Genomic DNA, 14,786 nt, shown 5'->3' on the forward strand with positions numbered 1-14,786 from the left:
TATCAATGGAATTTCTGTATATTACAAGTGAACTATCTGAAAATGAAATTAAGAAAATAATTCCATTCATCATAGCATAAAAATACTCAGGAATAACTTTAACAAAATTGTTAGGCTACAAAACATTGGTAAGGGAGATTGAAGATTTAAGTACACAAAACAAATTCCATGTTTGTGGGTTGCAAAATATCTGTAATCTTAAGGTGGCAGTCTTCACCAAATCGATCTACAGATTAAACACAATCCCTGTCAAAATTTTTTTTTGATATCCATTGATGAAGCGATCCTAAAATTTACATGGAAAGACAAAGGACGTGAGATAGCCAAAGTGATATTGAAAAAGAACAATGTTGGTTAGGTAAAATGTGGTGCCTCCATATAATGGAGTAACTGACACATGCTGCAGCAAGCATGAATCTCAGTGGCATTATGCTGCTCATGTAAATTCAGCTTGCTCTCTCTAATGTCTCTGTGTGTGTGGATGTAGGATTATTTACTTAACTGGTGCTTATTAATGGCTGTTTGGGCTGTTTCTTTCTTTCTTTTTTTTTTTTCTTCAGCTTTTAAGTTCTGGGGTACATGTGCAGGATGTGCAGGTTTGTTACATAGGTAAAATTGTGCTATGGTGGTTTGTGCACAGATCAACCCATCATCTTGGTATTAAGCCCAGCATCCATTCACTATTGTTCCTGATGCTTTCCCTCTTCCAACCCTCACCCCAACAGGCCCCACTGTGTGGTGTTCCTCTTCCTGTGTGTCCACATGTTCTCATCATTCAGCTGTCACTTGTAAGTGAGAACATGCGGTGTTTGGTTTTCTGTTCCTGTGGTAGTTTGCTGAGGATAATGGCTTCCAGCTCCAACCATGTCTCTGCAAAGGACATGCTCTCATCCTTTTTATGGTTGCATAGAATTTCACATTTTCTTTATCCAGCCTATTAATATTTTTTAAAAACAGTTTTGTTTAAAAAATTAAGTTCACCTGTAATCTTAAATCAGAATTTCAAAATGTACTGCATTTAAAATGATTTACTACTAAAATTCAAAATGTGTTTCTCTCACTATCATGTAGAAGAATATTACTCTGAATACCTACCTCTTGCTTCACTCAAACCATGTTATAAGTCAACCACAAGGAGCCTCTTCACTTAGATTTTCATTGCACACCTTGCATTTCAATGTCCTTACTCTTCCATGGAAAAGGTCATAAATCATGCCCACCTGATGAAAACGAATCTCTCATAGATCTGATGCAACAATCATGGATCACGTACTTTCACGTAAACAGTGGGAATGAAGGAACAGCATGAAGTAATTTGAGAATTAAATGACATTTGCTTTCAACCAACTATAATTTTTTCAAGGGAAAACAAATACTTTGTAATTATAACTCTTCAAAAAAGTCTTGTTTCTTGCAAAGTTATATACAAAAAAGCCTGACACTTTTAGCTTTCAATTATTTTCCGTACTCGACACTCTGATTTAGTGTAATGTATGAAGTGTTGGTACCTTAGTTCTTTCTACGTGAATCCTCTGATGTTTACAGAGACTTATGTTTGATTAAATATGTTTTTCACATTTACTGCATCTGCAAAAGTATCTTTTAGTATGATCTCTCTGGCATTCTCCAAGCTGGAGTTTTTAAACAAACGTGTTTCTACATTCATTACGTCTGTAGGGTTTCTTTGCAGCATAAATTCTCTGATACTCAACAAGGTTTGAACAACTGCTTTGGTGTTTTCCTCTGGTATAAAATGTGTACAATAAGGTTTGTAATACAAGTAAAGATACTACAATCCTCTTTATATATGTAATATTTTTCTTCAAAATAAATACTCTTATTCACTTTAAAGGCTTATATTTTCTGAAAGTTTTTACAGTAATTACATTTATAATGGTTTCATGAAGTATGAATTCTCTGATTTTGAGTAAGATGTGAGCAGATAGCAATGGCTTTTCCACATTCTTTATATTTGTACAATTTTTCTAAAGTATAAATGCTTTCCTGTGCAATAAGGCATGAACATTAATTAAAAGTTTTACCATGTTATTTATATCTGTAGGGGTTTTCTTCAGTATGAATTATCTTACATACAGTAAGGTGTGACAACCATTTAAAGTCTTTGCCACGTTCTTCACATTTCGAGGATTTCTCACCAGTATCATTTATGTTTAGAAAGGTATGAGGTGTGGTTAAAAGCTTTTCCACATTTTTCAGATTTGTAGAGTTTCTCTCCGGTATCAATTATCTTACGTTTGAGGACCGTTAAAATGCTTTGCCATATTCAATCACAGGGTTTTTCTCCAGTATGAATCTCTTACGTATAATAAGAGTTGAAGACTGGTTAAAAGCTTTACCATATTCTTTGCATTTGGAGGGTTTTTCTCCAGTACAAATTATCTTATGTTTAGTAAGGCTTGAGATGCACTTAAAAGGCTTTGTCACATCCTTTACATTTGTAGGGTTTCTCTCTAGTATGACTTCTCTCATGTTCATTATGGTTTGAAGAACAGTTAAAGGCTTTGGTACATTCTTCACATTTGTAGGGTTTCTCTCCACTACGAATTCTCTCATGTTTAATAAGAGTTGAATAATGGTTAAAGGCTTTGCCACATTCTTCACATTTGTCGGAGTTCTCTCCAGTGTGAATTATCTTATGTGTAATAAAGGTTAACAACTGGTTGAAGGTTTTGCCACATTCTTCACAATGGTGGGGATTCTCTCCAGTGCGAATTACCTTATGTTTAGTAAGGGCTCAGGACTGGTTAAAGACTTTGCCACATTCTTCACATCTGTAGGAATTCCGTCTAGTATGACTTCTCTGACGTTGAGTTAGGCGTGAAAGCATGTGAAATAATTTGCCACATTCTTTTTTTTTTTTGAGATGGAGTCTTGCTCTGTCGCCCAGGCTGGAGTACAATGGCGTGATCTCGGCTTACCGCAACTTCCGCCTCCCAGGTTCAAGCCATTCTCCTACCTCAGCCTCCTGAATAGCTGGAACTATAGGTGCATGCCACCAAGCCTGGCTAATTTTTTTGTATTTTTAGTAGAGATGGGGTTTCACCATGCTGGTCAGGCTGGTCTCAAACTCCTGACCTCAGGTGATCCACCCACCTCGCCCTCCCAAAGTGCTAGTATTACAGGTGTGAGCCACGGCACCTGGCCAATTTGCCATATTCTTTACATTTGAAGGGTTTCTCTCCAATGTGTCATGTCTTATGTCTATTTGAATTGGAAAATTTGCTAGAGACTTTCACATGTGTATTGCATTAAAATATTTTGCTCTGAGTAGTTGACAAATTAATGACATTAATGACGTTAATTAAGTCCATTATGACCTTTGTGCACTTTGCCCTCACCCACACTTTTATAGCCTTTCCTTAATTGTAAATTTTCATGCTTACATTTTCCATATCTGTTTAGTATCACTTTTCGGAATGAGTCTTTTATACCCTGTTCTGGCCAAGGGTCTTGGGTGAAATGAGAACATGTAACTGGGTGTTTCTCTACCATCTTGTGTCTCTCCATATTCCAGGGCTCTTTTCTTTGCTCCAAGTAGGTGATCAGGTCTGCTTTAGAGACAGCAATACCATTTCTAGGCTTCCAGGGGGTCCTAACATCTTAGCTATGGATTTCCAAAGACCTGCAGGTCACAGGGCCCCAGAAGCTGGGCCTCCAGGAGATAACACAGCAGTGAAGGTGAGACCTGGAGCTCTGGCCAGAGATTTCTTAAAAAGATGGATGCTCATCATATTTACAACTCTATGCCTACCTTTTCATGTATATTCTCATTCTCTCTCTACCTGTCTCTCTCTCTTTCTCTCTCTCTCTCTCTCTCTCACACACACACACACACACACACGCGATAATAGAGAAGTTTGCAATTGCTGGGCAAGCAGGACTGAAGGGGCTATTAGCAACTGGTGGTGTGGGTGTGCAGAGGATGGGGGCACCCTCTGGGCTTCAGGTGGGTCATGTGGGGGCCCTGCAGAGGGAATCAGGGTGCCAGCAGAGGCAGGAGGCCTTGAGGATCCTGGGTCTGAGGTAGAACTCTACTAGATGTCCACACACCACACTACTGACCATCATCCTGCCCACCCCTGGCCAGAAACTGCAGGAGAGCCTCTTGATCTTGCAGTGTCCCTCCAGCACCCTCTACTGAGAAGGTTTAACATCTTACTTGCTTTAAGGAAGAAATGCTTAAAGAAGTTTAGTTATCTATCCCAGGGTATATATTGGAGGGTACATTCACAGCTGAGAGGCAATACATTGATAACTGGCACAGGTATCCTTGATGGCTTTAGTAATGTCATTGGTGGTAGGCGAGGAGGGGACTTCTTTGGTCCTCAGTGTGAAGAGAAATGTCTTTAGCTTGGGTTTCTGTGAAGCAATGAACCACACTGAGGGGACCTTTAGGCTGAGCTGTACCTGATCCTAAGACAAGGTCTCTGGAATTCCTTGGGCATGTGCCATGTATCTTTTATTTTTCCATTATAGGGAAAACCAAGACCCAGACCTGGAGACCTGATTGAGATTTTTCGAATTGGCTATGAGCACTGGGCCATCTATGTAGAAGATGATTGCGTGGTCCATCTGGTTCCCCCAAGTAAGAGTGAATAGTATATTGAAATACTGATATTGAAGTTAGCCAAGTAAATAGAAGCACCATTCATTACTGTGTTCCTCAGTTATTGCCATTCTTTAGCAACGGGACCCCTTGAAGCATGACTCGACCGTTGTTTACTGTGACAGAGCTTGGTCTCTCTTCACCAAAAACCACCGAGTGTCCAGGCCTAAGAGTGATACAAGTGTGAAGAGCATGGCCCAAGTTCCCTGACCTCCTAGAGGGCCCTTTGTTGAAAAACACACGTTTTAGAACTTGAGCTTCATTTTGTACTGACAAGAGTTGGGCATCTGTCCTCACCTTTCTGAGGATTCCCCAAGGAGTGTGCAGATGCTCACATGTTCTGATCATCATTTGTTTTCTATAGTCCTCAAACACTGCATCTGGCTTCTTGATCACCTTTGGCACCTTTGTCCTCACCTTGTCTCCCTGCCGTTCCAACACGCTCTGTGCTGTTTCACCCTCAATGTAGATAGAGCCCTCCTTTCATTTCTCACAGCTGTCTTAACATATGGCTGAGATTCAGTTTGTGTTCATTAAATCTTAGTGGAGATTTGATGGGGGAGGAGGTGATGATAGTAGAGGGAGATTACAGCAAAATGGGAAACAACTGAAAAATTGGGTGTCTAGAACCACTGGTCACAATGGTTGTCTCAGGAGATGAGGCCTGATGAGGGCTGGGGTGTGGGAGAGGAAGGGGTAGGGGGACCCTGTTGAATACCCTTGAATGCCCTTTGAATGCTGTCTCCTGTGCAGGGATTGCCAGTTCAAAGTTGAATTACAGAAAGGCACTACACCAAAGGCCTTTGGTCCCAACTTGTTCTCAGCTGTCATCTCCGTGTCCTGTCCTCTTCCTCTGGTCCCGTCTCTCACCATGCTGGGATGTTCCCATGGAACAGAGCCCCTTTCTCATTGCCTCTCTTCTCTGCCCCATCCGCTCGTACCCTTCCCGCTTCTTGTCTCAGAACCTACTCCAAGAATGTGATAATTCATCTCTTCTTTCCAGACTAAGTCCAGGAGTTTCCCTCTTGTGCAACCACAGAGATACTTACCAGTTATATCTTCCCCTACTCCTATCTTGCTCTCTCTGAAAATGAATTCTGCCATTTCTGCTCCTGAATGCTCAATTATCTACTGCCAAGTTTTATAAAATCAGCAGATTTTCTTCAAATTTGTAAGAAAAGATCATGGAGCATTTCTTGCCCTTGGACAACTTCTAAAGGGAAGGGTATAGACATTTGCATGTCAACACGGTTGTAGCAGAAAAACAGTGCTGGCTTTAAATGACTATCCACCTGGCTTTGGGCAGGTTCCTGACCCTCTTCGAGTCTCTGTCTCATCTAAGGGCTGAATATGATAAGGTAGCAGCTTTCAAACATTTCTCTTTTCAAAGCTGTGGAACCCCGTTTTCAAACATATCCTTAATGAGAATCCCCGTATTTCCGTACAGGTAACAGTCAAGTGGCTGTAGGTGGAAGCTGGCAGGAGCAGGTGCCATTCAGAGCCCTGCTTGGCTGGCTTCCCCTGTGCCCCCGTGGCAGCCCCAGAGGGAGGTGTGTCATGGAACCACCATAATCATGTATGGGATAGTCCTTTACCCAGGAGCTGACACGCACATAGAGAATCCTCTTTACATGTTTGTGGCGATTACTGAAGTCTGCTTAGGAAATGAAACTCAAATCCTAGGACTTGGGCAGGTCAGTGCAACACAATCAGGGACCACATGGGAAGGTGCTGCAAGAGTTTAATGACAAAGAGACTCCTGTGCGGGTTGAGAGCAGGGAGTGAGGCGCAGGGCAATGGGCTTCTCAGGAAAGTTGATTCTCTGCGGTTCTTTGACTCCAGCTCCCCCTCTTCTGTCACCCTTCTCCTGATGGTGCCAATGAGACCCCAGGGGAAGCAGCTTACTCAGAGCCTTAGACTGTGCTCTGCTCTGCTCCTCCTTGCACTTCCCAACCTCTGTTTGTCTTTGGTCTCCAGGTGAGGAGTTTGAGGTGGGCAGCATTACTTCTATCTTTAGCAATTGGGCTGTGGTGAAATACAGTCGTCTGGAGGATGTGCTGCATGGCTGCTCCTGGAAGGTCAATAACAAGCTAGATGGGACGTACCTGCCCCTGCCGGTGGACAAGATCATCCAGCGTACAAAAAAGATGGTCAACAAGATCGTGCAGTACAGCCTGATTGAAGGGAACTGTGAGCACTTTGTCAATTGCCTCAGATACGGCATACCCCGGAGCCAGCAGGTGTGACCCCATTTGCTCTGATCATGGCTTCTTCCAGAGCTTTCTTGGGGTTTGTCATTTCATTAGTGATCAGAATGGTAATCAGTGCTTTCATTGTATTATTCGTTGTACTTGTAGGGCCTTCTATTTCTGCAGGACTTTATGGTTCGGGAGGTATTTTCACCTTTATTAACCCAGGGAGGAAAGAAAAGGCACTGGGCTAATAGTAAGACCACCGGTTGGAGCCCCAGCTCAACTATTAACTAGAGGGGTATCCTTGGTCCAGTCACTATATTTCTGAAAGCTTTTCTTTCTATTCTTTTTTTCCCCCTCTTTCTTTGGAGACAGGGTCTCACTCTGTCACCTAGGCTGGTGTGTAATGGCATAATCATGGCTCATTGCAACCACAACCTCCTGGGCTCAGGCAATCCTCCTGCCTTAGCCTCCTGAATAGCTGGGACTTCAGGTGTGCATCACCACACCCGGATAATTTTAATTTGTTTGTAGAGAGGCGGTTTTGCTATGTTGCCCAGGCTGGTCTTGAACTCCTCTGCTCAAGTGATCCTTCACTTCGGCCTCCCAAAGTGCTGGGATTACAGGTGTGAGCCACCGTGCCTGGCCAAAGACCATTTCTTCCTTAACAAAGCAGGGATAAGCAGAAGCAGATACCTTGTTGCTAAAATTGTAAACTAGTATTTTGTGGGCCACATCTTGGATACACACACACACACACAATTTTTGTTTGAATTACCTACCAATATTAAAAAATATAGAAATTTGATATAAAATTTTATATAAAAATATGTAGCTTCTCAGCTTCTCTCTCTCTCTCTCTCTTTTGAGACAGAGTTTTGCTCTGTCACCCAAGCTGGAGTGCAGTAGTGCAATCTCGGCTCACTGCAACCTCCGCCTCTTGGGTTCAAGCAATTCTTATGCCTCAGTCTCCCAAGTAGCTGGGATTACTAGGTGTGCACCACCACGTCCAGCTAATTTTTGTATTTTTAGTAGAGACAGGGTTTCGCCACGTTGGCCAGGCTGGTCTCGAATGCCTGACCTCAGGTGATCCGCCCGCCTCGGCCTCCCAGAGTGCTACATTACAGGCGTGAGCCACCGCGCCGGCCCTCAGCTTTTCTTTTTTTTTTTCTTTTTTTTTTTTTTTGACCGAGTCTCGCTCTGTCACCCAGGCTGGAGTGCAGTGGCCGGATCTCAGCTCACTGCAAGCTCTGCCTCCCGGGTTTACGCCATTCTCTCGCCTCAGCCTCCTGAGTAGCTGGGACTACAGGCGCCCGCCACCTTGCCTGGCTAATTTTTTGTATTTTTTTAGTAGAGACAGGGTTTCACCGTGTTAGCCAGGATGGTCTCGATCTCCTGACCTCGTGATCCGCCCGTCTCGGCCTCCCAGAGTGCTGGGATTACAGGCTTGAGCCACCGCGCCCGGCCAGCTTTTCTTTGACAGACAATTGATCAGGCCACTGGGCTGGCATTCCTACTTGCTGACACTCTGTAGGGACATGCTGTGGCTTTGCAGGGGATAAGCGGTAGGTGTGTCACCCACCTGCCTCACTCACATTACTCCCTGGCCTATACTGCGTTTGGCTCTGTCATTTCCTCCCATATAGAGAAGTAATAAATTCATGTAGTTCAGTGCTTGTGAAAGAACTTTGAATCTTAAATATATGTAAAAACTTGAGCTGTTCATATTAATAGGTGATCCTTACTAAAACTCCATGAGATGAGCAGAGAAAGTATTTATTATCACCCCCCCCCCCCGCCCTTTTTTTTGAGACAGAGTCTCACTCTGTCACCCAGACTGGAGTGCAGTGGCACGATCTTGGCTCACTGCAACCTCTGCCTCCCAGGTTCAAGTGATTCTCCTGCCTCAGCCTCCCAAGTAGCTGGGACTACAGGTACGCGCCACCACGCCCAGCTAATTTTTGTATTTTTAGTAGAGACGGGGTTTCACCATGTTGGCCAGGATGGTCTCAATCTCTTGACCTCATGATCCACCCGCCTCAGTCTCCCAAAGTGCTGGGATTACAGGCATGAGCCACCACACCCGGCCTATTATCCCCCTTTAAAGAGATGAAAAAAATTAAGGATTAGAAGATAACACAATTGTTCTGTTTTTGTCTATGTTTCTTCTGTTGTCTAAGCAGATTGGGCTCACATTCCAATGTTGGTCTCTGCTGCTGCCAGCCCATCCTGAGAGCATTGGCAGACTCCCTGCTGTGCCCTTTACTTTCTGCACCTTCCTCCTCTCTGCTCTGCATCCTCTCCAGGCTGCACTCCATTCTTGTGAGGCTTTGCTCTAGAGTCAAGGGCTTGGTGGGCTCTGGTGTGAGAAACCTCCCATCCCATGAGAATTTGTACAAGAAGATCCCAAGGACTGAGGGCATTACAAGAAGTCCCCTGAAGAAGCTTGGGCCCAGGAGTCATGAGGCCCAAGAACCCAAGAGCTAAGTTTGGACACGAATTCACTGTACGGCTCTGTGCAAGTGAGTTCCGTTCCCTGGCTCTTGGATCCCCTGTTTGTAGAATGAGGGCCTCAGTGACGGTGGTGCTGTGAGATCCTTCGCTTCTGAGCTCCACACTGGAAGCAGACCCTGGGCCAAATGGCACAGAGGGAGGAAGGAGTTGTCTCCAACAGTCCTGGCTTTTCTTGGTCTCTTGTCACTCTAGGAGTTTTGAAAATATAAGATAGCATGGACTGCTTCTTCTCTTGGGAATAGACACCAGGCAGGCTGGTTGCTGAATGTATGGTGGGGTAGAGGTAGGGAGGGTGCAAGCCTAGGATTGGTACCGATTGTCCTGTGAACTGATGTGCCTTGCAGGTAGAGCACGCCCTGATGGAAGGAGGAAGGCTGCTGGAGCAGTTATTTCAGCTGTAGTGGATAGCATAAAGCCCAAACCAATAACTGCCTGAAGGTGATGAGAACTCCAACTAGAGGAAGAGTTACTGACACAAGCAAAAAGAACATGCTTCCTTCCCTTGCCTTCTCTCAATGCCTCCGATTAAGAAAACTGTGAACTTCTGGAAGAATCTACAATGTATCCAATTACCCTTCCAGAAATACATCCAATATATACAAGCATAGACCCACAGACTCTCAGGATGGGAAGGATCTGGTATCTAGTGTGTATCTCTTATGCGCCAGGCACTGTGCTAGGCATTTCATATACTGATCTAATTTCACTCTCTTTGTAGGAAGAGACCTTGCTTGTTTCTTAGGCTGATCTTGGTCTCTGATGCTTGAATGCCATCAGAAATATCCCAGAAGCCTCTGCTTGAATATTTCCAGTAACGAAGATGTCTTTTTCCAGATGTTCTTTTTATTGAACTAAAATGCCTCTAGCTTCTTTCTATTTATGATAATCCTGCCCTTTTCAAGCCATAGAGTGTAGCCTCAGGGGAGGAGGACCTTAAGAAAAACTGTGATTCGCTATTCAGGGCTATTCAGTACCTTAATCTAGAAACACATATCCCAAGAAATATTTTCTTTTTAGAATTATACATCAACTTTATTCCTTATTGTTTAAAAATCATCTATCAAAGTATCGATAAGACAATTTATCTTGCTTTTCTACCTCATAATTACCCTAAAATGTGAAGTTTCTAGTCTCACTGATTTCAGATAAATATTTAAAATTTGATAAGTTTAATCAATTGAACTCTACTGTGCGAGTGAGGGAGAGAAAGGAGTTATTTTTGTGTTTTGAAGAATGTTGACAGGATGGAAGATCTGAAATTATGGCTGGGGATTGTAGTGACAGCTGGGAGCTGAAACCACCCAAAAAAAGCTAGAGAAGGGTTCTCTTTTGCCTCCAGAAATACCTAGAAAATATGAAGAATGTAGAAAAGAGCAAGATGGATCCCTCAAAGTGTTTCAGATAAGGTCCGCTGGGATCTCCCATAAGCTTTTCTCCTATTTGGAGAAAATAGACTCCCATTGAAACTCTTCCAATTTTTTTACCCTCCATTCTTTTCTTAGCAATCTACATTTGATGACCTCCTGTTCCCCAACACTGCAGTCTGGGCGTCTGACTTTGTCTTCCCTCTGCACTCATTTCTGTGAATCATGACCAGGATGAAGCTGATATCCCTAGTTCCTCTTTCCCATTTCCTCTCACACTCCCCCACCTGGTAATCAGTTGAGTTCCCAATACCTCTTCCTTCAGTCTCTATTCATTATATGGTCTAGGTTGAGACTTCCTTTGAAGCAGAACCTGAGTACCAGGAACTCATATTTTTTTTTTTTTTGAGGCGGAGTCTTGCTCTGTCACCCAGACTGGAGTGCAGTGGCCAGATCTCAGCTCACTGCAAGCTCCGCCCCCGGGGTTTACGCCATTCTCCTGCCTCAGCCTCCCGAGTAGCTGAGACTACAGGCGCCCGCCACCTCGCCCAGCTAGTTTTTGTATTTTTAGTAGAGACGGGGTTTCACCGTGTTAGCCAGGATGGTCTCGATCTCCTGACCTCGTGATCCGCCCGTCTCGGCCTCCCAAAGTGCTGGGATTACAGACTTGAGCCACCGCGCCCGGCGGGAACTCGTATTTTATAAAGTGTATTTATTCCTTTTAGCTGCAAACTGACCCAGCCATGTTTTAGTGAATGCTTTAATTGGAAGATGACTTTGAACTCATCGACCATATTAATCTTTCATCAAAACAAACTGGATGTTGTTTGATTAACAGAAAACTCCTCCACACCAAGGAGTGTTTAGTAACTTTTACACAAAGGACTCATCCATCTCTTGCTTATGTTTGGGACAGAAAGACACTTCTCTGCCTTTTTACTGGTTTGAACCCAATGGGACAGAGACTTCTGGAAAGTTTCAGGGCTCATATTCACTTGTTTGTCCAAAAAATATTTTTGAGAGTCTCCCAAGTGCCAAACCCTGGCTACTCTCACCTTTGCCTGAGCCCATGAGCAGTAGTCTGGGGGCTGGGTGTGAGGAATTCTGAGTCAGCTGGGAAGACACAAGGCACAATGGACATGGGGCAAAGGTCACTTGTTGGACATTGGTCCCTTCCACTTCCAAGCTGTCCATCAGGCTGAGAGATCTGGAATGCTTACCCCACACTTTGAAGATGAGGAGGGGAGAGTTTCTTAAAGTGTGTGTGTTTCTCTTTTTTTTTTTTTTTTGAGATGGAGTCTTGCTCTGTTGCCCAGGCTGGAGTGCAGTGGCCCGATCTCAGCTCACTGCAAGCTCCGCCTCCCGGGTTTACGCCATTCTCCTGCCTCAGCCTCCGGAGTAGCTGGGACTACAGGTGCCCGCCACCTCGCCCGGCTAATTTTTTGTATTTTTTAGTAGAGACGGGGTTTCACCGGGTTAGCCAGGATGGTCTCGATCTCCTGAACTCGTGATCCGCCCGTCTCGGCCTCCCAAAGTGCTGGGATTACAGGCTTGAGCCACCGCGCCCGGCCGTGTGTTTCTCTTTTAATCTGTAGTGGCTTCTGCATTTTAAGGTAGAAACTGAAATCTCTTCTTTGAGTGGGACCACTCGGGTAAGGCTTCTTAGTCTTGTTGATATAATAAAGCACATGCCCACTCCTGATGGAGTGGAGAGGAGAAAATTCTAAGGCAAAGTAATCTGAATGCAAATGTTTCTGAGATTAGTTAGACGTGAGTCACTCGTTTGTATGCTCACAACAACACACAAACGGTGGGTGGGTGATTGGGGCAGTGGCGGTCTTGGTTCACTTGGGCATGTCACATGGAGAAGCAGAGAACTTGAAAGTGCTGCGTTCCTTAATGGTAGGGAGGCCCAGTACTAGTGACACATGAGCCAGTAGGAGCTGGCACAATCCAGTTATTTTGCTTAATGATAGAAAGAATGACTTCAGGAAATAAACACCTCTGCAGAGATTTTTACGGCCATAAAGGAATCTGGTTTTGCTGGCTAGGGGTGGAGAACATGTCAGCCAGAGATGCCAACTGAAAAAGGGGGAATGGATCCCACCATGGGGGCAGCAGAGCAGAGGCAGCAGGGAAAAACCAGAAGGGAGCCTTGGGTGACAACGGGAGTAGAAAGAAGCTACTCTCTAGTTCCCAGTTTTAAGTTACTGTCTTATGCTCCCCTTTTGTTATCTTCAAGCTTTGTTATTGGCTGTTCTTAGAGAATAAAAGGAGGAGTATGGTTTGTGGTATCCAAAAAGTTTGTAGCTATGGAGAGAAGAGGCTCAGGACCAGAGGTGGTCCATAGGAAACAAGCAGACTAGAGAGGCACCATGTTGGTTGAAAATGTAAGCTACCTTTGGTATTCTCCGGAATACTTTGGGAAAGAACTGGATTTCCTGCAGTCATGCAGGAGGGGGACTTTGTCAAAGAAGGAAGATTTTAAAGGGAAGGGTGATTCCTGACTCTGTAGGACTTGGGTCCTTATAACACACATAGACAGGCACAGCACAAGGTGCATAGGGGCTGGATACATAGCATTCTGGTGATCATAGGACATTTTGATCTCCACACTGTTCCTCTAGAAACTTCTTAACACTTTAGGAGAACAATCAATGGGAATTCAAACTCTAAGAAGGCTATCTGAGCTACTTAAAGTTCTGTTCTCTCAAAGTTTCTGGTCACATTATTTTCAAAGCCAGCTTTCAGCTGGGCAGAATCTTTACTAGGAATCCAACTATTTATGAACCCCATGCTGCTGCTTCTTGGCAGAGAGCAAATGTGTTTTTTTTTTTTTTTTTTCCAGGAGTATGGGGGGATTTACTTTGTTTTAAAAATATTCTTGTTGGGGGTTCTGGCAAGATGGTCAAATAGGAACAGCTCCAGTCTGCAGCGCCCAGTGAGACCAATGCAGAATGCGGGTGATTTCTGCATTTCCAACTGAAATACCCTGTTCATCTCACTGCGACTGGTTAGGCAGTGGGTGCAGCCCACAGAAGGTGAGCAGAAGCAAGGTGGGGCATCACCTTACCCGGGAAGTGCAAGGAGCGGGGGGCCTCCCTTTCCCAGCCAAGGGAAGCCATGAGGGACTGTGCTATCCAACCCAGATACTACGCTTTTCCCACAGCTTTTGCAATCCACAGACCAGGAGATTCCATGGTGAGCCTACACCACCAGGCCCTGGGTTTCAAGCACAAAACTGGGCAGCTGTTTAGGCAGACACCGAGCCAGCTGCAGGATTTTTTTTTCATACCCTGATGGTGCCTGGAACCCCAGCGAGTCAGAACCGTTCACTTATCTGGAAAGGATGCTGAAGCCAGGGAGCCAAGTAGCCTCACTCAGCAGGTCCCACTTCCATGGAGCCCAGCAAGCTATGAATCACTGGCTTGAAATTCCTGCTGCCAGCACAGCAGGAATTGACCTGGGATGTTGCCCTGGGATGATCGAACTAGCAGAAGACAAGAAAAAACTAACATCAGAGTGGAACTGAAGGAGATAGAGACACAAAAAACTCTTCAAATAATCAGTGAATCCAGAGGTGTTTTTTTTTTTTTTTGAAAAAATTAATAAAACAGACTGCTAGCTAGACTAATAAAGAAGAAAAGAGAGAATAATCAAATAGACACAATAAAAAATGATACAGAGGATATCACCACTGGTCCCACAGAAATACAAACTACCATCAGAGAAACTATAAACATCTTTATGCAAATAAACTAGAAAATCTAGAAAAAATTGATAAATTCCTGGACACATACACCCTCCAAAGACTAAACCAAGAAGTTGAGTCCCTGAATAGACTGATAACAAGTTCTGAAATTGAAGCAGTAATTAATAGCCTATCAACCAAAAAAATCTCAGGACCAGATGGATTCACAGCCGAATTCTACCAGAGGTACAAAGAGGAGCTGGTACTATTCCTTCTGAATCCATTCTAAACAATAGAAAAAGAGGGATTCCTCCCTAACTCATTTTATGAGGCCAGCATCATCCTGATTCCAAAATCTGGCAGAGATACAACAAAAAAAATTTCAGGCCAATATCCCT

General features: G+C 44.0%; 1 protein-coding gene across 1 annotated transcript in view; it reads left to right on the plus strand.

The window, feature by feature from the left end:
- The window catches only part of PLAAT5 (phospholipase A and acyltransferase 5), a 30,861-nt gene extending 20,893 nt beyond the window's left edge, over positions 1 to 9,968 (plus strand). Inside the window, exons 4-6 of the mRNA XM_023186556.2 lie at positions 4,498 to 4,606; positions 6,605 to 6,867; positions 9,678 to 9,968. Of these exons, the coding sequence (XP_023042324.1) occupies positions 4,498 to 4,606; positions 6,605 to 6,867; positions 9,678 to 9,734 (429 nt within the window). The 3' untranslated portion in view covers positions 9,735 to 9,968. The remainder of the gene's footprint in view (positions 1 to 4,497; positions 4,607 to 6,604; positions 6,868 to 9,677) is intronic.
- The last annotated feature ends 4,818 nt before the right edge of the window (positions 9,969 to 14,786 follow it).

This window comes from Piliocolobus tephrosceles, chromosome 13, assembly GCF_002776525.5.
Source record: "Piliocolobus tephrosceles isolate RC106 chromosome 13, ASM277652v3, whole genome shotgun sequence".
NCBI classification, from domain to species: Eukaryota; Metazoa; Chordata; class Mammalia; order Primates; family Cercopithecidae; genus Piliocolobus; species Piliocolobus tephrosceles.